General features: G+C 41.3%; 2 protein-coding genes across 3 annotated transcripts in view; one reads left to right on the forward strand and one right to left on the reverse strand.

The window, feature by feature from the left end:
* Nucleotides 1-16,006, reverse strand: part of usp24 (ubiquitin specific peptidase 24) — a 48,025-nt gene extending 32,019 nt beyond the window's left edge. Inside the window, exons 1-25 of the mRNA XM_056275632.1 lie at nucleotides 15,728-16,006; nucleotides 11,524-11,692; nucleotides 11,102-11,169; nucleotides 10,842-10,985; nucleotides 10,569-10,694; nucleotides 10,074-10,109; nucleotides 9,890-9,955; nucleotides 8,632-8,697; nucleotides 8,429-8,503; nucleotides 8,149-8,307; nucleotides 7,907-8,021; nucleotides 7,666-7,769; nucleotides 5,710-5,817; nucleotides 5,503-5,598; nucleotides 4,968-5,129; nucleotides 3,120-3,227; nucleotides 2,852-3,001; nucleotides 2,339-2,470; nucleotides 2,120-2,231; nucleotides 1,449-1,525; nucleotides 1,158-1,298; nucleotides 1,004-1,057; nucleotides 798-913; nucleotides 352-418; nucleotides 70-180 (exon numbers count right to left, since the gene is read on the reverse strand). Of these exons, the coding sequence (XP_056131607.1) occupies nucleotides 70-180; nucleotides 352-418; nucleotides 798-913; nucleotides 1,004-1,057; nucleotides 1,158-1,298; nucleotides 1,449-1,525; nucleotides 2,120-2,231; nucleotides 2,339-2,470; nucleotides 2,852-3,001; nucleotides 3,120-3,227; nucleotides 4,968-5,129; nucleotides 5,503-5,598; nucleotides 5,710-5,817; nucleotides 7,666-7,769; nucleotides 7,907-8,021; nucleotides 8,149-8,307; nucleotides 8,429-8,503; nucleotides 8,632-8,697; nucleotides 9,890-9,955; nucleotides 10,074-10,109; nucleotides 10,569-10,694; nucleotides 10,842-10,985; nucleotides 11,102-11,169; nucleotides 11,524-11,692; nucleotides 15,728-16,006 (2,841 nt within the window). The remainder of the gene's footprint in view (nucleotides 1-69; nucleotides 181-351; nucleotides 419-797; nucleotides 914-1,003; nucleotides 1,058-1,157; nucleotides 1,299-1,448; nucleotides 1,526-2,119; nucleotides 2,232-2,338; nucleotides 2,471-2,851; nucleotides 3,002-3,119; nucleotides 3,228-4,967; nucleotides 5,130-5,502; nucleotides 5,599-5,709; nucleotides 5,818-7,665; nucleotides 7,770-7,906; nucleotides 8,022-8,148; nucleotides 8,308-8,428; nucleotides 8,504-8,631; nucleotides 8,698-9,889; nucleotides 9,956-10,073; nucleotides 10,110-10,568; nucleotides 10,695-10,841; nucleotides 10,986-11,101; nucleotides 11,170-11,523; nucleotides 11,693-15,727) is intronic.
* Nucleotides 16,007-16,132: 126 nt separating this feature from the next.
* On the forward strand, nucleotides 16,133-21,268 carry bloc1s2 (biogenesis of lysosomal organelles complex-1, subunit 2). 2 transcript variants are annotated; one of them, XM_056277338.1, is made up of 5 exons: nucleotides 16,133-16,720; nucleotides 18,728-18,844; nucleotides 19,061-19,180; nucleotides 19,495-19,544; nucleotides 20,013-21,268. In XM_056277338.1, the coding sequence occupies exons 1-5, from the start codon at nucleotides 16,567-16,569 to the stop codon at nucleotides 20,052-20,054; spliced, it is 483 nt and encodes a 160-aa protein (XP_056133313.1). In that variant the 5' UTR covers nucleotides 16,133-16,566; the 3' UTR covers nucleotides 20,055-21,268. The 2 variants fall into 2 exon arrangements, with proteins under 2 accessions (XP_056133313.1, XP_056133312.1); XM_056277337.1 differs by having other exon boundaries at nucleotides 16,191-16,720; nucleotides 19,495-19,599.
* The last annotated feature ends 361 nt before the right edge of the window (nucleotides 21,269-21,629 follow it).

Raw genomic sequence — 21,629 nt, forward strand, 5'->3', positions numbered from 1 at the left:
AGTGTGAAGAGCTTATCTTTAAAAGAAGAAGGGTGTTGTACAAGGGCACTTGGAAAAGTCAAGCTGTACCTCAAGGGTGAAGGTATCTTTGGTTGACTCATAGGTGATGTGCAGACTGACCGGGTGGCCATTGAATGAGGCCCCATGAGGTAGAATGGTGCGAGGAACAGAGTATACATCCTATGCAGAAGCAGATTTCAAACTTTACTTCACCACACAATGAATTGTTAAAAAGTTCATTACTAAAAAAGAAAAAATCATGGGAAATTCTGAAAGTTTCTCTTATTGTACATTCTTAATCAAGATAATTTATGACAACAGCCTTTTTGAGGAGACAAAAAACAGGCTGACCTCTATGGTGATGACATAGCGTTCAGCCAATAGCAGCAGTCTCTCAATGATCACCAGCTTAGTGGATCTAAAGGGACAAAAGTTATACTTAACAAGACAAGAAGAGACCTCACGATCATAAGACCTGACAGCTCTACCATTTAAGCAAATACCACATAGGCCCAGATCTGATTGAAGCATCTGTGGTTTGAATCTGGTAGGTTTTAAAATATACACTAAAATACCTCCTTGCTATAGTTAGCAGTATTTTAGCGCAGTGATGTGCTTTTATGAATCGGTAGTGTGGTCAAAATAGCACAAGCTGTAAAAGTGAGGCACTAATCCCTGTTTCAGAATAAGGACAATGCCTTGCACCAGCTACTACATCATTAACCCTATTGCTAAGGTTTATGAAAATGGACCACTGTTTATCTGTGTGCTCCTACGCACAACCTCCTGATATGTACCTGGATGGTGATTGAACAGATGTGGCCACAGTCGGCATGGCAGTGGCCGTTAGCATCTTGGTAGCCCTAGTGACAGCATGTGTCAAGGTAGGCCCACCCAGAGCAGAACTGGCCGCCTGACAAACGGAAAAAAATGTATTTGTTTTCATATACTTATTCAATGTGGAACTGTTCCTGTATATTCCATGATATATGTAGCTACTCACCTCTAGTCTTTTATAACAATCAGCAATGAACTTCTTGTGCAAGGACACAGAATCCTACAAAGATTCAACAAATACATTAAGTAGTGCTGCCTGTTAGAAAGCCTTGCAGTGTTTTGACAATATGAAGTACACCCACCCACCCACCCACACACACCTTCTTCATTTTTGGGTTGAGGTTAGTGTAGCTGTAGGTAATAATGAGATGAATGGCCTCATTAGCTATTTCTTCATCTGGTGTCTCCATGGCGATGCGCCATATAAAGTCCATCCCCGTCAGGTCAAGACGTTCGACACACTTGGAACAGAATTATAATGTGTTTATATATAAATATCAAAATGCACTTTGGTTTTACTGTAGACTTTTGCAGTATTTCAGAACACTGACAAATACTTATCTGAATACAAAATGGGAAGAGGTTTGAGAAGTTTATGAGAACAAACTGACCAGCTGTGTCCCCTGGCGTTTCAGGCGATGGTCACACAGGTTGACATTCTCAAAGAAGGTCTTGAAAAGATTAAAACCTGAGAGACAATCAAAGCAAATTATGCAACTTCGCACCCTAGGTAAGGGTGTGTTGACACCAAAACCATCTTGATTTCCTTAAAAGAGGAAGGGTTCAGTGCCCTAATCCCACTAAAGCAACTGGAAGTTGAAAAAACCCAGACAAATGGAAGGTGAGATTTCACACAGGCAGAAAACTGATTGGTTGACTGACAGGCAGACAACTGATTGGTTGACTGACAGTTTGATAGTTTCACTAACTTCTGTCTCAATTGCGAAGATTAGTGAAAACCAGGGTTTTCTTTGACATGGTCAGACAAAATTAGCATTTGTTCAATTATAACCAGTCATATTTGCACCATGTGCTTATGTATATGTTTATGTATCCTACATCTATTTTGTGAAATAAACAAACAGCACAATCATTATCAGCTGAATAGAGCATTGATATTATTATGGAATAATATCAGTATCAGTAATAACATTGTGAAACCTCCTTTTTCATGTTATAAATTAAAAGTGCACTTAAGACAGCACAAAAAATGTGATTAGTACAAAAACAAATACCTTCATCACTATGGAAATCGTTCATGAAAGCCTCAAACAACCCTTACCATTCATAGTGATTTCATAGGGCTCCAGTTTCAGGATCTTCTCCTTGAAAAGCTGCTGCTGTACATCACTCTCAAGGTCATGTTGTCCTTTAGTGAACCACTCAAAACACATCTGTGCACATAAAAACACATCAGGTTGGATCATGAAAATATTTTGCATGCTTGTATAAATTGCACATGAAAGCATGGAAACAATTCTCACTATGCAAGTATCTCTACCTCTCGATCCAGCTCACAAATGTCCGGCCCAGACACCAGACACTCCCAGATCTCCTTTGCCCTGCTCCAGGCCAGATAGAGGCTGGCCTCCTGGAGAAAGAAGGCCAGGAAGCGGAGGTGGCCATCCAAATACTAAACACAGATTTAGAGGGAACCATAACCATCCTCATCAGCAGAACCATTTTGTCAGAATTCAACAGCTTATATAGAGAGCTAATTCACTTGCCAGCATATGCCTTTCTGTACTGACACAGATATAAATAAATCCCTCAACGCCATGGTTCAGTTAAAATCAACTGAACTTGGCAGGACAAGATAAAACCTTGGCAGGATGTAATTTAATTTAATTAAATATGTGAAACAAACATTAAGGTGAATAATCATTAAGAAATGACGAAGGACACAAAATATTAGAATACAATAAGATGCATTAAATCACACACACACACACACACACACACACACACACACACACACACACACAAAAGATGTACAAGGCAAGATGCAACAAACCTCCTGGTAGGTGTATCGTCCATCCACTAGAGTGGAGCCAGAGAGGCCATTATTTCCTGCAGCAGTAACGGCAAGTCGATGGCAACACACCAGGGATCCTGTTATCAGTTTGACTATCTCAAAGTTCTTCTTCAAGTCCTGGATGATGCTCTGTGGGGGAATGAGGAAAAGTTGTCATGGAAACATCAGCTTCTGTACATAAGATCAGTTTGATAGTGTGTGTGTGTGTGTGTGTGTGTGTGTGTGTGTGTGTGTGTGTGTGTGTGACCTTGTCCTGTTTCTGGTAGGTCTGCTTGATGAAGGAGCGTGTGATCTCGTGTAGCTGACGAAGAGCAGGAACAACCCATATCGCCTGAGGACTGCTCTGCTGAGAGGCCTGTTAAGACACACGCACAATGTATGTTGATAACTTATTAAACAGCTAGGTTGTAGTTGTTCAGCTTGTAGTTGAACTGATGCTTGGACAGCTAAGGTCTGACACAGTCTCTGTTCATCAGATTAAAAAGTGCCACATGTAATTCTTGAATCCTGACCTCTATCATGCAGCAATGTGAATAACAACAAATCAGCAAGACAAATTCAAATGGAAAGGTATCTGATACACTGCACGTTTGTCAACAGCAGCCATTTTTGAATGCCTTTGATAGATACTGTTTGCTGCAATGGCTGCATAGTTTGCTGAGTCTTTTGCAGGGTGGCACAACAAACAAGAACAATAACTCAGCTGATCCAGCCGGTCCAGTATTTACTAGTCATATTATGTTTCAGGAAAGCCAAATCATTACACATAGCACCATTAATTACACAGATTACAATTTTTGTGTTGTCTTTGTTACCACAGACCCACCGTTTTTCTTGTGAGGGCCATGAAGAGAAGAGTTTAACATACAAGTCTCAGAGCTGCGACATTGTGTCGTAATGCTAATTTTCCATTTTTACTCTTTTGTGGTCAAATTTGAAACCAAATTTAAACAAACATTCTTTGCCAAACTCTGGATACCCACAGCTCTGCCCATGTCTCTGCCTCAGTAGAACAAATACTGCCACCAAAGCTCAACACTCATCCAGCAGCTAAACCGTTCCATCCCGGCCCAGACCAAGGTCAACAACACTGTGTAATCATTAGCAAGTGCCAAAGCCCTCTTAGTTCGGAAAACACAGCGTTAATACAAACACCCAGTTGGAGTTGGACAAGTTAAAATCAACTGTGAAGAAATCACCCTCTGACCAGTAAAATCTCCTGTGACCAAGCTCTCCACCAGGACGGGTTGGTTGGCATGAAGCATTGAGATTGAATGGTGATTGGTGAGAGTTTTTAAGGCAACAGGCCTCTCTTACTTTGGCCAATGAGTTGGCTTTCCTCTTGCCCCAAGAGCCAGTAAGAAATGAACTTTGAATGTCGCCGCCTTTACTCTCCTCCTGAGTATGAGTCTAGAAACATAAACTTCATTTAAGGTGGTACATTTGTATGTATACTATCTTAATGTACAACCAATAGCATCGGAAAATTGGCAAAAGTGGATTAGGACAATGTCTTTTGTGTATATGAGAAAGAGACAGAAAGAAAGAGACATTAACAGCGGACTGGGTGTGTTGTAGTATTTGTGTGCAGTTCTGCACAGTGGCTTTACAAATACTTTAGCAGGGAATTCAAGCCACAGACCAGGAGGGATGGAAGAACGAAAAGCAAAAAAGGAGGGAGGGATGAGGTGACTTTGTCCTCACTAGAATCACATTCTCTTCGGTACATTCAGAATGATAACAATTAAGGAGGCGATGAGAAAGGGGAGAGGAAGAGAGGCAATTATATTGACCTTTTCATTCAAGTGTCAAGCAAAAGCTATAATATTGCTAATGAAGTTGTTGTCTGATGAGGTAGCCAGAGAGCCGCTTCCCAGATAAACGCTTAAGTGAGAACACACTGAGAAGCAGGGGATGAAAACAAAATGAAGTTGAAGCAGCTCAAGCTGCACTAACAAGTACATGCTAACTTTGGGCCAAAACCTTTAGCACAGCAAGAAGTCTATAATGAGGTCTATGCTCATGCGTGCTGAGATTATACTGGTACAGCGAGAAAAGTGCAATGCTTGGAGAGCAGTCTAAGTATCTGCTTCACCTTCTTAATGTCTTCAATACATTTGATGATGTAACTGCGTTTGATGGTCTCTTTGACGGCATAGGCATCACTCAGGATCCCCAGGTGTTCCTCTGATGCCTGCTGAACCAGGCTAGTAGGCAGAGTGGGGAGATGGGCCAGTTCCCAAAGCACCTCGAGTACCTACACACACACACACACACACACACACACAGTTTAAGAGTCAAGGCTATATTTATGTAACCAAACTACATCAACGGTATTCAATTATGTGCCATGGACAGCAGATCTTCTGTATGCAGATTTTCTTTCCAAACCAACACTAAACCAGCTGATTTCACTGATTAACACAACTACAACCAGACAGGAGGTCTGATCAGTAAAATCAGCTGGTGTAGTGCTGGGTTAGAAAGAAAACCTGCCTACACATGGCCCTCCAAGGCACATAATTGAATACAACTGCTTTACATATTGTGCATTCCTAAAACATTTCACCAAGCACCCAGATATGTCAACCCTTGACACATAGACAGAAGAGAGACATTTCTTCGACAACCTTTCCTGTTGTAGCTTCAGAGCGAGCCTCTCTACCAATCCTCCCGATCAAACTGAGCAGCTTCTGCCTCACACGATCACTCTCTACCTCCCAACTCTGAAAAACATATTATCATTGTGTGTGTTATTACATACTTTTAGTCAATCATTATCTCCCGAAAGCTCTTTGTAGATCAACAATTACAATCCCAGTGCCAGCGGTGCTAACCTTCTGTATTAGGACAAAGAGGTGGCTGAGCTGATCGAAGTTGAACTTTACAGCAGCGGCTGCAATGATTGTGTGGATGTTCTCGATCACTGTTGATGATTGGCCTGCCTAAAAGAAACACAAAGGAAACTTAACTGAACCGTCAAACAAACATTGGTCTATCAGGTGCATATGCATGCACACACACGTCCACACTGATCCTGTACAGTCTAAAACTTTGCTGTACCATTCCCAACTGCAAACTGCCATGGTGTTGTCAACTATTCTCATACTTCCCAAAGCATATGCACATAGGTGTTCACATGCAGTAACAGACAAACTGTGGCCCTGTTTTTTGTTATTTGACTTACTTGTTCCATCTTATTTCTATGTATGCCATTTTCATTTGCTCTTGAGGGCAACAGTTTATGTATAACACCTTGCGACAGACCTAAAAGGTACTCTATCATCATCATCATCAGGTCGAGTATCCTCGGAGGCTCTGACCCTTTCACACCACCTGTCTCTATCCTGCATAGCAGCTGGACGATCCTCAGATGGACATTCTGTGTCGTTGACAAGTTGATTGATGTAATTTCTTGCAGGCCTTCCCACACGTCTTTCCACGTTTGGGTGACCAAAGCAGAGTGTCGCTTGCTAGTTCTTCCTTACTCCTCCAGCAATGACCAGCAAATCGAACCCTTCGTTCTTGGATAGTGTTTGAGACAGCGGGTATATTGCCATAGAGACACTTCTTTGTAGGATGCTTCTTCCAGGATACATTTAGTGCAGCACGCAGCATTCTGGTGAAAGCCCCATCAAGTTTGGATTCAAGCCGTTTAGTGAGGGTCCAAGAAGATGCTCCATAAGTGATAACGGACTCAACTGTTGCTCAAAAAAATTCCCGCTTCAGTTTGTCTGGTAACGTGGACTTCCAGATGACGCTAAGTCCCTCAATGGCACCCCAAGCCTTTCCAATTCGAAGCTGCACATCTCTTTCGGTAAATTCGATGTTGCTTCTCAAGTAAATGAATTCTGAGACAGATTTGATGTTATGACTATCTGATGACGAGATGATTCCTTCTTGGTTGTAGCTGATGAATTCAGTTTTCCTAGCATTGATGTGGAAGCCTACTTGTTTCGCTGCATTTTCAAGACTGTGCAACAGCGAGGTAGCATGCTCAATGTTGTCAGCGAGAAGGGCAAGATCATCTGCATAGTCGACATCAGTTAAGGTTTGAGCAGGATGTCGATTGCTTCTCCTGAGCTTCAGTGTAAAGCCAAGCTTCTTGATTGTGTCGACTGAGGTTCTTAGTACATAATCGAGACACAAAATAAAAAGAAATGGTGCTAGTGCGTCCCGTTGTAACACGCCAGCAGCAATATCAAAACACTCTGTGTCTCCATCCGGAATGCGAACTTTTGAGAGTGTCTTTGTATACCATCATGATGGCTGCGACAGTTTCTTGTGGAAGGCTGAAGCTAGCATGATTCTCTCCATTCTATTATGGTCGATCGAATCAAAGGCCTTTGAAAAATTGACAAACAAAATTACAGCTGGTAGATTGTTTGCCTTTACACCCTCGATGATTCGCCTCACTGTGAGTATTTGACCAACTGTTGATCTGTTCTTGCGAAATCCATTTTGATTTTATGAAGAACGTTCTTAAGATGGTTGTGCTCTGTTTAGCAGCATCTTGTTGTATACATTTGCTGCTATTTTTGTAAGTGTGATGCCACAGTAGTTTGTAGGTAGGCCGAGGTTGCCTTTCTTCGGAAAATGAAGAATGCATCCTTCTCTCCATCGGTCGATTGTTTGCTGATTATAAACTGCATTACAGAGACTCAGGAGTATATGCCTGTTTTCTATACTTCTGGTGGGATGTTGTCAAGGCCGGCAGCTTTTCTGTTACTCTATAAATAACTATAAATTAATTCATACTGAATGGGGCTATTACAGTTTAAGTTAGTGCTTACCTGTATTCTCCAGATCTTGGAGAGTTCATCAAGAGACAGTTTACTCCCTAGCAGCTCGATGATCCCCTTTATTCTCTCACAGTACTGAGCTTGGTCGATATTACCTGTAACACCATACAAGAACCACACTGAGTTCCCTTTACACTTTGATTTTTTGTTTTTTGTTGTTTTGTAAAGCACTGTGGTCATAAATAAGTCAAGTATTTTAGCAATTAATGTGTTTTATATTTTATGTCCATACCCTCCAATGCTATTGAGAGGACTGAGTTCTCTACCAGCCAGTCTAGCAGTTTGTCTGTGTCAATGGCATTTTTCACTGTCTTAGACACTGTGCTCTCTTCTATCAGTTTGGTTACCTGAAACAAAACAAACAAACAAACAAACAAACAAACAAATAGAAGGGGGAGATACATCAATGTGAGGTAAGATAACAAAACAAGAAAAGAAAAAAAGACTAGGTAAAACTTGAATCCAGAATCTGACCTCTTTGAGGGAGTTCATCTTGGTGGAGAAGTGGGGGGTCTTGAGCATACGCAGCAGGGTGTCTAGCCTCAGGTCATCCACTACCGTGACCAGCTCCCTCTGGAACCTCATACACAGGAGCTTGATGGCCGACAACAAGTCTGGGATGCTTACCAAACGCTAGAGGGAGGGGAAACACATACCACATTGTCAGGAATAGCCATCCATCCAGATGTTTACTTAAGACTTAAAAATGCTTGCCTGGAAATGTGTTTTGCTGCATTGAATACATGAATGCTACCTTGTCTTTAAGATCCTTTTCCTCAAGGTTCTGTACATATGTGATCATCTTATGAATAACTGGGTCCAGCATGGGCTAGAGAGGAAAGGTAAATAAATAAATGGGTTTATTAAGTCATTACATTGCAAGTAAGTGCACACGTGAATGTGTCTGACTGATTTATGTGTGTTCACACCAGGTTATTAGTAAGTAAGACACCTTACCTGTACCAGGCTGGAGTTGAGGTATTCTGCACACACACCAAGAGGCTGGACAAGAGCTGACACACACTACACAAAGAAATAGGGAATAACATATGTATGACACACAAAGCAAAAGCAAGTGAATGCAGCACAACTACCTATTACAACACAACTACCTGCTCTATTCCATTCCTTTATCTAACATAAACTCTTTTCCAGGGTTTGTCTACACACTGTCCTCGATGTGTGCAGGGATTTCAACTACTGATAAGTGTGTCTTTTAATGGTTTATGAAGGGTTTAAATTTCTGAAATTACACTCTACCGCTCCTCCAATCAAAGACTCCATGCACAACAGAAGTGAATTTGCTACATAATCGATGGGGCATTTCAAGGGGAGCACATGTGTGTGTTGGTGTGTGTGTATGGGAGGCAAAGTGTGGGTGCGGGTAAATCCTGACAGCAGAACCCAGCTGTCGTTTGTCATTATCAAAATCAGGAGAGTATAATGAATGGCTTTTCTGGTACAATGTGCTGTCTCTGCCCCAGTTCCCTCCTGCTCCTGTCTCCTCTTACTCTTTTCCCCTTTTCACTTAGTGAACCCCCCCCCCCCGCCCCCTACACTTGACTTCCTGCGCAAAGCTGACAAATGAATGAGTCACCCCTGGGAGTCGGTGGAAGAGGGAGTACTCTTCCCTTTATCTCTCCTTTCACTTTCACATTCTCTTTCTTTCCTGTTTTCAGAGTCAGTCAGGGAGCTGTCAACTTACAAACTCAACTCGGCTCCAACTACCACTGGAGAGTCCAACAGGACTCCAAGATTTGGTCGCCTTATTAACATGCTAATGGTGTGTGTAAATGTGTGCATACCCGCTGCCCCCCCACCCCCACACTCTAAATCAATGGCTGAAATCAATGGCTGCTCACTGCTGTGGTTCCGGTTAGGTTCTCCAAAGGAAGCATCAGCACAAGGATGCCTCAGAACACATACACAACAGAGTATTTAAACCATCACACAGTGGGAGGATGGGAACGACTTGAGTAGAGAGAGTGATGGACAGTCAACGTGGTGAAACTGGGAGCAGTGCATGACTGGTAAACAAGATGACCTATTGACTTATGAGCTTTCCTCAAGGCAAGCTTCTGTCAGTCTTTCTTGTCTACATTACTTTCCTACACCCCTCAACAGTGGAGCTATTTCAGCACTCTTGAGAAACAGCTGAAGGGCATTATTATGGAAGGGGTATCAACAGGGTGGAATTGAAGAGGGATGCTCTTACCGCAATCTCTATTTCCTCTGTGTTGAGCTTGGTCTGGATAGCTGTGAAGCCCCCCATCTCTCCAAACTTCGAAGAAAAAAATTGAGGAAAAATAGAGTTTGAGCTATGAGGACCGGCAAAATAAAACACTCAGGTATGTTGTGTTGTGTATGAAAACCATTCTAGGTCAGTGCCCATTACTTACTCGATTCACCAGGTCAACCAACCAACCGTGAGGCTCCTAAAGCAAACATTTATGTTTTCAATTAATTTACTGAGCAACAGGACTGCACATATTTCTGGAACACAAGTGTGCACACAAGTCCCCCCCCCAACACACACACACACAAACGCACACACACACACACACATACACATGTTTGCACACGCATGCACACCCCACTGTTGGATTTCCTGACAGCTGTTGTATGTCTGTCACACATGCTCAACTCTCATTTGCAGAATCTCCATTATTCAACTACACAACTCTTGAAATGTAGAAGCCATTTGTCTGCCCCCTGACCTGGCTACAAGCTGTAAACTGAGAAACAAGAAAGCAAGCACATAAACACTTTCCTAGGAAGCAAAGCTAGGCATCCTTGCAAATACACATAAACAGCGTAGTACACACAGGTTTGTACATAACATCTTTCAATACTAAGAGTACAGCGTGAGTTGTGGTAAAGAGGTTGTGCCTTACTTTCTGATAGGTGTTGCTCGGGGAAACAGCAAACATGTGTGCCTCCTCTCCAAAAACCTCAGCCCAATTCCTCTGACACACCTTCATCCGATTCTTAAAATGGTACTCATTATCGGGGTTGAAAGCCTAAAGACAGTAGAGTAGAGAAAACTTTTTCATAGCCACCTCAAAAGGATCGTGTCATATGCCAAATGTGTCTTATTCACCCAGGTACGTATATTCAAACCATATTCCATAATGTATGTGTTTGTGTCAGGAGGAGAGAGGCCATACCATAGTCAAAACCCCCATCAAGTTTACGGGTATGGGGTCCTGCTTGACTCGTTCTGCCACCAGTTCTACCAGTAACATAAGCATATTGTAGATGCCCTCATGGATTTCTGTACCCCATTTGTGGACTGCACTGCTGGTCAACAGCTAAGGACAGAGACAGGAGAGAGAACATAGACAATAGAGAAGTCAATGAGAAGCCACAATCATTGATTGATTCTGCACAACAACATTGTTGTAGGCTCTGTATCATGACCTCTCACCTTTTTGAAGGCCTCGTGCATGCATCGATCCATGAACCTCTTGCAATTCTCATCGGCATCAGCGAGACCTAACAATGGTAAAGCAAAATATTCTATGCTCATATTTATCCTATTTTTCCTGCAGGAAAAAAACAGGCTGCAGAGTGGGAGCAACAGACTGAGCCGTTTAACAACAGCAACTCAAAAAAAAAAAAAAAAAAAACAAGGTGTGAAAACCTGGTGGTCCAAACAAAACACACTACCCACACTGTGATAGAGACAGAGATGTATTTTGTTTAACGTAGAATTTATTTCTCAATGCAATTTTTTTCTCCCAGACAATGTGACAGGCAACAGTTTTATTTATAGTCTTTATGAGTGTTTTTTTAGTGGCTGGAAATTGGGTATAGCTAGATAACAGAAACACAGACACACACGCTTACCATGCCGGGCGAGGCAGGTAGATGCGACGAGGCACTTGCCCAGAGACTCCTCCCTCTTGTAAGGTATGGACCAGTGATCAGTGAAGACTCGACTCTCTAACTCATACAGGTTGGTGGTGGGGAACTCCATGCTACCCCCAGAGCAGTTCCCATTCTCATCATTACTCCTCTGTAACACACATGAACAAAACACAGTTAAAAAAATAACCCTATTGTTTTTTTGCCCAACCATAAAGACAAATAAGTTCCTTATGTCTTGTAATGATAGTACTTGATAGTAATTTTAAAAGGAGGCTTGGAAGAACACAAATCAAGTCCGGCAATGATAAGAGCAAGATCAGAGAGGATAATGCTCGAGTCATACCCTCCTGAGAGAAAGTGATAGTAGACATTTTGAAGGCAGATCCATTTGTTCCCGGATCCACCCTTCAGGTCTTTTGTCACAATCACCTTCACTGCACTTCTCCGTCTGGATCTCCAACACCACTTGAACACAACAGGCAGGTGGTGTGCAAGTGATTGTGTGATAGCTAAAGTGTTATGATTGCAATGTCCTGAAGCCCAACTGTCTCATAACAAAAGTCGACACTAGATATGAACAACATTGCAATTTCACAGCTATTGGAGAGGCATTAACAATCAAACTAATTTTCCAAAGCAGAAATTCAGGCAGCAGTGTAGCCAGGCAGTTGGAGAGGATATTCAATAATGGAAAGGTCTAAGGGTTCAATCCCAGGAACTTGTGTCCTCTCCAAGTAAAACACTGAATGCATACCTGCTCTATAATTGTGAATAGGTTTGGTTAAGAGCATTGGTTAAATTACTAGAAGGTTAATCTCTCTTCATAACTTGTGCATTTTCAACAGCTGTGTTAGGCTATGTGAGGTGGAGATTTATGGGGGGAAATTACAAGCTTAGGTCCAGCACAATTCTGCTGTAAGAGAACAAAATAGCCAGCGGTAGTAGAGTCTATGAGTGTGTGGCTGGAGCAATAGCAGACAAAGATTTAGTAAATTATTTACAACATAAGTTATTTACATATGCATGAGGTAGGCCTAATATGAATATTTATAACTAAACTGAAGAGCTCACTCCTCTAAAATGGTGCTACCCAGTGGAATGTTGTTCAAACCTAAATCTCCAAGGCACATCTGAAACACGTAGACAAGCCTTACTATGACATCAAATGGGGATTTACATTAAAACCTTGATGGCAACATTTCACTTACCCTACACCATGTAAGATGGGTTACAGTCTTAAGAAGACTGATCTTTAGTTAGGCCAAAGAATTCAGCTCCTAGTTTACAAGTGGACCAAACAGTCACAATTGATTGGCCTATTCTACCAGTGGCAACAATACAGTATGAATCCGAATCATGTTTATTGGCCACGTAGGTTTGCACATAGTACATGGAATTTGACTCCAGTTTTGTGGCTCTCCCAGTGTACTTAACACAGAATAACAACGCTACAGCACAACAATCTTCAGACATATACACACGAGGATTGTGTATATATGTGAATATTAGTACAATACAATTTGTTCGAGCCTTGCTGTTTAGAATAAATCTCCACATAAAATATCTAATAGTGATTACAATCAGCTCATGCTCAACTGCACTGTATGGGCACATATCTCAATATATGGTGATGGATGAGCATTGAGTAGGAAAGAACAGGAGGGGAGTGGGGAGGTAGAGAGTGATATGGAGGCATCATATTTCATCTCCTCCCTTTCAAAGAAACATAGATGATAGATAGATGGATGGGAAGAAAAACAGAGAGAAGAAATCAACCCTACAGTGAACATAGGTGAATGCAAACGTCAATGGGAAACCAAAAGAAAACAGTCTCCTGATTGTGTCCTGATTGAGTCCCTCACCCTATTTGAGCCCAAACTTAGCCTATTCCTTCAGTCTAAAAGCAAAGCCTTGCTTTTACAACATTGCAATTGATTGCTTTGATTTACATAGAAAACACAGAACCAGGAAAAGGAATTTCATTTACTTTGCCCACAGCAGCAAGTTCCTTTTGTGAAATGACATCAAACAAAAAAACAAAACATGCAGATAAGTGGCACGGAGCTCTGTGTTTTGAGACCTGAAGCCATTGGGGTAGGAGAGCTCTGCTCTCAAGGGGGCAATATGCATGTGTGGTTGTGCAGGACGGTGAAGTAACTCAGTGCTTGTCTGTTAGTATGCACCCCACAACCCCTCTGGGACCCCTTGCAAAAAACTGCAGAGTGTGTGTCAGAGAGACTGCAGGGCTATATTTAGGAGAGTAACACAGGGCCATGGACCTATGACATGCTGCTAAAGCACAAACAACTCAGACAGAGAAAGACAGTGAGTAAAAAGTAATCTTAGATGAAATTTAGATTATAAGACCTATTCACACTTGCAGCCTTTTCTACAAATTGTAGAGATTCTTGTCTATGTGGATCATGTCTGATTGAGCCTGGCAATTTGCTGTCTAAAGGCAAATTAAATTTCTGTAAAAAACAAAACAAAACCAAAAAAGAAAAACCAAAATCTGTAATTACTTATGAGAAAATGTCATCAATGGCTCAAGGACCCAAAATCTCTACATTTATATTTAATACAATGGCGAATTAAAAACTCAGCATATATGTACATGTGAAAAAAATGTACAGCAAAGTCACAGTTAACGAAATAGCTAAGTGATTCAGTTTGTGCTGTCAGTCTGTAACAACAATATCATTAGTTTACACTTAAAAGTAGGCATATTTAATAGACATTAATAAAATAGATTTATTAAAAAAAAACTGCATCATTTACCCCTAGACAAGGAGATATAGCAGAGAGAGTAAAAAAGGAAGAAACACCTCCGTTTTCTGAAGTGCTATGAGAATATCTGATAATACCATGTAGAACTACATTTATCAGACATGCCAAGTGTCTCAAATTGGCCAGTTTGTCTACATCACAAGGGGTGTATTTTGACAACCTATATTCATCGACATTTAATACAAACCTCCATTTGGAAGGGCACAACAAATTGTGCAAACCATTGCAATGGATAAACTTCAAGTTAGAATAATTGGTGCATTTGTGAAATTAAGTGTGAACCTAAGCAACATCTGGGCAGTTTACTACACATGCTGGAAAGCAACAGGTCTCCGGCTTAGTTGCTGAAGGCAACAAGAGTTAAATTCTTAGGTATGTCAAGATGTTGATCCTATCCCGTCCTGCCTGATGATATTTTCAGGGAGTTCATGTCACAGCGACACGCGCGCGCGCGCGCGCGCACACACACACACACAGAAAGAGAGCAAATAAAGACTGCACGATGTGCAGGTGACATTTTTTTTGTAACTGAAAAATGTCATCAACCCCAGTCTATTTCATAGGCTGATTACTTTAGAAAGCGTGGTGAATCAAGCCTGACGATGTCCAGAGGACAAACCAAAGGCCAGCAAGCATGAATTAATAAGACACATGTAATTAATGGCTGTCGGACACATCAATAAAGCATTGTGACATCTCCATCACGTAAGAGCCACTAAGATAATTGTCCAAGATGGCCACATATGCCACGGAAATTGCGAAATCACTGCTGACTTCGACTGGAGTGCGAGACAAATATTAGGAACCGCCGAGAAGACACTGACTGGGCTTCCGCAGCTAGCTAATGCTGGTTTAGCAACGGCTGCAATGCAATCTGTCAGACAAGCTAAACAGACAGAGCTCTCACCAATCAAACAAAAACCCATGAAACAGCTAGGACTGGTACCCATCATGATTCTCAACCCTAAATCTGAATCGCATCCCCTCCACAGCGCCAGCTACTCCTCCTAAGTGTAGTAAACCTCACTCGCGCCTGCAGCATTTAAGCTAGCTTGCGAGATGGCCAGCTATTTGCTAACACAACTTAAGTTGCAAATGATCGTTAAGCTATAGTATGATACATGCGAGGGATACATGCAAACAGACAATGTTTTTGTCAGGTCAAAAACATAACACATGGCAGCCGGCATGCAACCTATTTATTTCCTGGAGATATTTATCCTGAAAGCTAGAGTGCATGCCATGACTTTTCCCTCCTGCTTTGACAGCTAAGGCTTGAGGCATAGCATGGAGGCTAACTGGGCGAGCCCAGCCGCTAGTATATCAAGGCAGCCTACTGCTTTCAACTGCAGGCTTCAACTGAAAACTGCTGAAATGCACCACATGTTGGCCTTACCTCGCTATCCACGACATCGTGGTATGCAGGCGGGGGATCAAACCCTCCAGTCCCGGTCCGCCCGCTATTTTCCCCGTCTCCACTCGACCCCAAGCCGGGAGTAGGCCCGCTTTCCATCGGCTCGTATCCATACCCGAGTCCCGGGCTTTCATTTGTGAGAAGCGCGACCGCCTCGTTGATATCGTTCTTTGCTAAGCGGAGAGCTTTTCGTATTGCAACGGGGTCTGGAAAGCCCATGCAGAGGAGCGTTGTCATGTGTTGCTCCTCCTCGGTCTCCATGTCTGGGGTATCTCCGTTTCTCAAACTAATAGTAATAGGGTGTACAGCGTAGCCGTGCACGCCGCCATGTTTACAGTTCGCTGCTAACCTGTCACGACGGATTTCCACAACAGTTCCCGGACGTTTCCGTTGATGCGTAGGGATCGTCACCCCGCCCCACCCATAATGGTGTGGCCGTAAGTCTTGCTCATTGCATTCTCTCCCCCTAGTTCGACGACCAACATCACGTTTATAAACAGTTGGTGGGGGCAAACACCTCTCCGATTAAAATGTGCGGCGCAAAACGATGTGGTCCTGAAGGAACTGGTTGATGTGTGCGCCGAGCTTACCCATGTTAGACGAAGCGAATTCACATAGAGTTCTACAATTAAGTAAGGTGGAAGATATTATCATTTTGATTTATTATTATTTATTTTTTTAACACCGGAGTTTATTGAAAGCCACCTGTCAAAGGAAAAGGGTGTGGTACGCAGAGCATCACGTGCATTAAATGCAATCACATGACAGCGGCCAGAGAAGCTAAAGCTAAAGCTAAGCTAAGCTAAGCTAAGCTAAAGAAAATGGCTGCAACGGGTGATGAGGCCGCTGCGATGGATAGCATATCGAGGGTGTCTACGGCGCCGAATGTCGCTGGAGATCCCGGAGCCCAAGCTGAAGGCTCGGAGAGTGCAGCGGAAACCTTGCTGACGGTGCCAAAAAAACACAGCACCAATAGTAAGCGGCGTTGCCGTGTGTTGTAGCTTACCTTTAGCATACTGCTGCTATTAGCTAGTTTGGTCCTGCAATAACGCAGATGTAAGTCAGCTATTCTAGCTGGGCAGGAGATTTGATTACATGTCTTTTATGACTTATATTTCCTATTGTCCAAATAACAAAAGTAGTTTAACTTTACGCAAGTGTCTAAAAAAGTATAGGTTTTGCATTGGGGGTAATGTTTGTTTTAATTTGAATATTAGACGGTCTAGGGAATTTAAGGGACTGTCTTCAAAGTGCAGTTTTGTATCACAATAACTTCAGTAGTTTCCCATATAAACGTCCAACTGATACAAAACCAGGTATGTTAGAAGGGACAGGTGGGTCAATCCACGGCAATTACATTTCTGAAAAAAATGTTTTGTTGATTTTACTTAAACATTTTTATATTTAAAAAAAATCAATAGTGTGTTAGGAAGTGTACACCAGGAGGGTCAATCAACGGCAATTACATTTTTGGGTAAAAAATGGTTTGATATTTCATAAAATTTAATGCTGAATTTTAAAAAAATTAAATAGCTTCCTGTTTAAAGGGCCTACTCGTGCAAAACCTAGTGTGTTAGAAAGTGTACACCAGGAGGGTCAGTCTACAGCAATCACATGTTAGAAAAAAATGTTTTGTTTCTTCATAAATTTTTATATTGTAAAAAAAACAACAACACTAACTTCCTGTATATAGGGCCTACTCATACGAAACCAAGTGTGTTAGAAAGTATACAACAGGAGGGTGAATCCACACCAATTCAATTTTTGAAAAAGTTTGGTTGATTTTTAATAAACGTTTTATGTACAATTCAATAGCTACCTGTATATAGGGCTTACTCATGCAAAACCAGCTGTGTTAGAAAGTGTACAAAGGAGGGTCAATCTATAGCAATTACATGTTTGAAAAAAAGTTGGATTTTTTTTCCACAAATTTTCACAATACAAAAATTCAATAGCTTCCTTTATAAAGGCCTACTCATACAAAATCCAAGTGTGTTAGAAAGTGTACACCAGGATGGTCAATCCATGGCGATTACATTTTTGAAAAAAAAATTGTTGATTTCCGATCTTTTTTTTATTATTAAAAAATTGATCACTTTCTGTAGCTAAGGCCTACTCATGCAAAAGCAATGCAGATGCCTTTTACCTTACCGTTGGTGTTTGGCCCCCTAATAAAGAGTACAGGTTATCTTTTCATCGAGTGGAAGACTTGGTGTCCAGTGCCACACGAGAGAGCCATTGAATTCAAAAAAAATATATTAAAAATAAAACAATTAAAAAAAAAAAATCCAGCTGCCATAGATTGACCCTCCTTGTTGTGCACCTTATAACGCACTTGGTTATGTATGAGTAGGCTCTATATATGAAGCGATTGAATTTTTTTGTAATATAAAAATTTATGAAAAATCACAAAACATTTTCTCAAGCATGTATTTGCCGTCGATTGATCCCCCCTCCCCATTGTTTACTTCTAACACAACTTGGGTTTTTTATGAGTAGGCCCTTTATACAGGTAGTTATTGAATCTTTTGTAATATATCAAAAATATAATTTCTGTAGATTGATCCACCTGTTGTGCACTTCCTAACACACTTGGTTTTGTATAAGCAGGCCCTATATACAGGCAGCTATTTAATTTTTTTGTAATATGAATATTCATTAAAAAGCAACAAAATATTTTTTCAAAAATGTAATTGCTGTGGATTGACCCACTTTTCCTGCACTTTCTAACACATATTGTTTTGTATGAGTTGGACATGTACTATATGGGAAGCTATTGAATCTTTTGTAATACAAAAACTGCACTTTGAAGACGGTCTCTTAAATTCACTTGGCCAATATCCAAATTAAAACTAACTTTACCCAGGTAGCTATTGTGAGCTGTGGGGATTATGGCAGCCCTCTCTCACATGCCTTCACTTATATTTAATCGACACTTTGGTCTGACTTTAAAAATGCTGCCATTCATTTTTTTGTGTCAAGGTGATGGTGGTGTCGAGACGGCAGAGGAGGCAGTGGAACCTGCAGAGCCCGACATTAACGAGCTATGCACTGATATGTTTGAGAAGATGGCCATCTTCCTGCAGGGAGAACTCACAGGTTTCTTGTTTTACCCACTCTGTACCCAGTTTTGAAATTTTGAAATTCCCCCAAACACAGCACAAATTGTTCTTAGGCTCAACAATGATTTGCTTATGCCCTCACCTTTTCATGTTTCATATTTGTCCCATCCTCTCCCTATTATTTGCATGTGACTCTGTGTTGCATTCTCTTTTTCTCTCATACACACGCTCTCCTGTCATCATCCCTTTGCAGCCACCTGTGAGGACTACCGTCTGTTGGAGAACATGAACAAGCTGACAAGTCTGAAGTACATGGAAATGAAGGACATCAGTATAAACATAAGCCGCAACCTGCAGGACCTCAACAATAAGTGTGAGTGAGCTATTCAGGACTGGTGGCTGCACTAGCTGGGTTTATCAGGCAGTGTTTGGCCCTATGAGCATGATATGATATCTATAATATACCTAAATGATATTATAATATCTGTAAACCTATCATGTTGGGATGTGTAGCTTGCTTATGTTATGTTTTCAATTTATGTCTTTATAACATGGATTTTATGTCTATCATGTAATTTCATGGTAATTTCTGTTTGAAGCGATTTTCTCTTGTAGGACAATACAGTTAAAATGATTTGACGCTCTTAGGAGAAAATCTAACTTACGTGACAATGGTGTCTGTTTCAGATGCCAGCTTGCAGCCCTACTTGGACCAGATAAATCAGATTGAAGAACAGGTATCTGCTCTTGAACAGGCTGCCTACAAACTAGATACCTACTCCAAGAAATTGGGTAAAGCTTAATATATTCTATTCTAAACTCGATAACTGGAATTATCAGTTAGTTCAGTTACATTCGTATTTTGTTAGACTTCACCCCCCTGGTAGGAGGTCAACAATATGATCAGTGAGATTTCATTGCTACCCCAGTCAAGTGTTTTTGGTACATTGTTCAGTTTGTATTGCAATGGGATCAGTGGACTCTCCTATTTACTTGTGTTAGCATCTGTTAGTGGTATGTGTGGTACAGACTAATAATGGTCTTACTATATTTATCAGCGCATACTATCAGGTACTCTAAATCTGAACAGCAGATGGCACCCTGACTCTACAGATGGTTTTTCGGTTGAGGGTAAAACGATAACTTGTAGTGCAATGTTCAACTATCCAGTCATTGAGTCTTTCTCTCTGTGCTTGTCTTTGCAGAAGCCAAATTCAAAAAACTGGAGAAGCGATGAGGAGGAATGAACATTATGGTGCCTTTCTCACCCTCTCTCTGCTTTGCCTTCTCTCACCCTGCTTGTGGAACCTAGAGCTGGGGGGAGGATGTGAACATAGACTGAAACAACAAACAACCAGACCCACTTTGACACCCAGACATGATTGAGGAAACTGTTTCTCCTGCATGAATTATTACTCAAGTTCTCACATGTGACTTACAGCAGATCCCTAATTAGTTTTCACAATGTGATAGGTAATCTAGTTGTGTACATATATACAACACAGATTCAACTTTCTCTTGGGTAAACTTTAGATGGAATAAATCCAGATATTGGCATATTTATTCTAAATGTGATGGTGTGCTTATGCATCCACCTCATAAACAACCAGTACAAAACAGTTAGACGGGTCACCAATTAACACATTATCTAAAACCTAGAGAAGCATTGCAAACAATTTGTACAGTAATTAAGTATGCTTAAAAATATCTTGTTGCTGGAAACATTCCAGGAGTTATTAATCTGTTGTTATTTCTCCTGTTCAACCTTTTGTCTCATCTAGAATAGGGAACTGCTAAATATGTCAAGTCATCCTCATGATTAGTGAGGGAATGATAAAGGTGGGCTGACTGCAGGTACTGTTCTAGTTTCACATGTACAGTGGGAATGTGTGTTACGTCTTACTTCCGGTTTCTCTGCAGCTGGGTAGTGAACACACTATTGTTTTACTTACTCCTTTTTTTTTGTTCGTTGTTTTTTTTTGTTATTATAACAGCTCCTGAGTAAAAGGTAGCTGAAAACCCACACTGTTTTCTATGGGATGAGTTTTAAATCCTGTTTGAGCGATAACGAGAGAACTCATTGATATTTATTATGAATACAAACGTTTCATATCTCTGATGGCAAGTCACCACTTAACAACAAAAAACAAAAAACAAAAACAAACGTTGAATGCTTTTGAAACGAACCTTGTTGTGCCCCTCTGTCACTGCATGACTACTTCCGGGGCAATGGACGAGGACCGTGTCCCTGGCCTGGCCCGCTGCCAGCAGATGGCAGCCCTGCCTCGTGTTTTTTTAATGTCAAGGTCTAGTCCAGAATGTCGTAGTTTGGCGACAAGAAGAAAAGAAGGTGTTGTTGAATATTTGTGATACTGGGTAGTCCAAATGCTATAGTGCTTTTCAAAAAAAAAAAAAAAAGAACCTCAGGTTTGAAGGTGAACCGGACAGAGAGAAATAAAAACTTTAAAGAAAAAGTGAGTGGATGGCTGATTTGAAGATGGGATGGGGATCCCCCTTGCCGCCACGGTTTTTTCTTATTTATTACCTTTTGAAGAACAGCACCCCTTGGAGCGTATTGCTGTTGGCAAAGAATTATCTGAACTTGTTGGACGTCCTACAGTATGCTTGTGTGTGTCCGTGCGTGCATGTGCTTGTGCATGTTTGTGTTCAGAGGGGCCATGCATGTGTTTGTGAGAGACCTAATTTAAAACATGTCTCTGTCATTAGGCCAGTTGAGGCCCCAGCACAGGGAGCTCATTATTTATACTGAAACATTATTTGCCGCTGCACTATGATTCCTCCACCCCCGCCCCTGCCCCCCC

Source organism: Lampris incognitus, chromosome 3 (assembly GCF_029633865.1).
Source record: "Lampris incognitus isolate fLamInc1 chromosome 3, fLamInc1.hap2, whole genome shotgun sequence".
Lineage (NCBI taxonomy): Eukaryota > Metazoa > Chordata > Actinopteri > Lampriformes > Lampridae > Lampris > Lampris incognitus.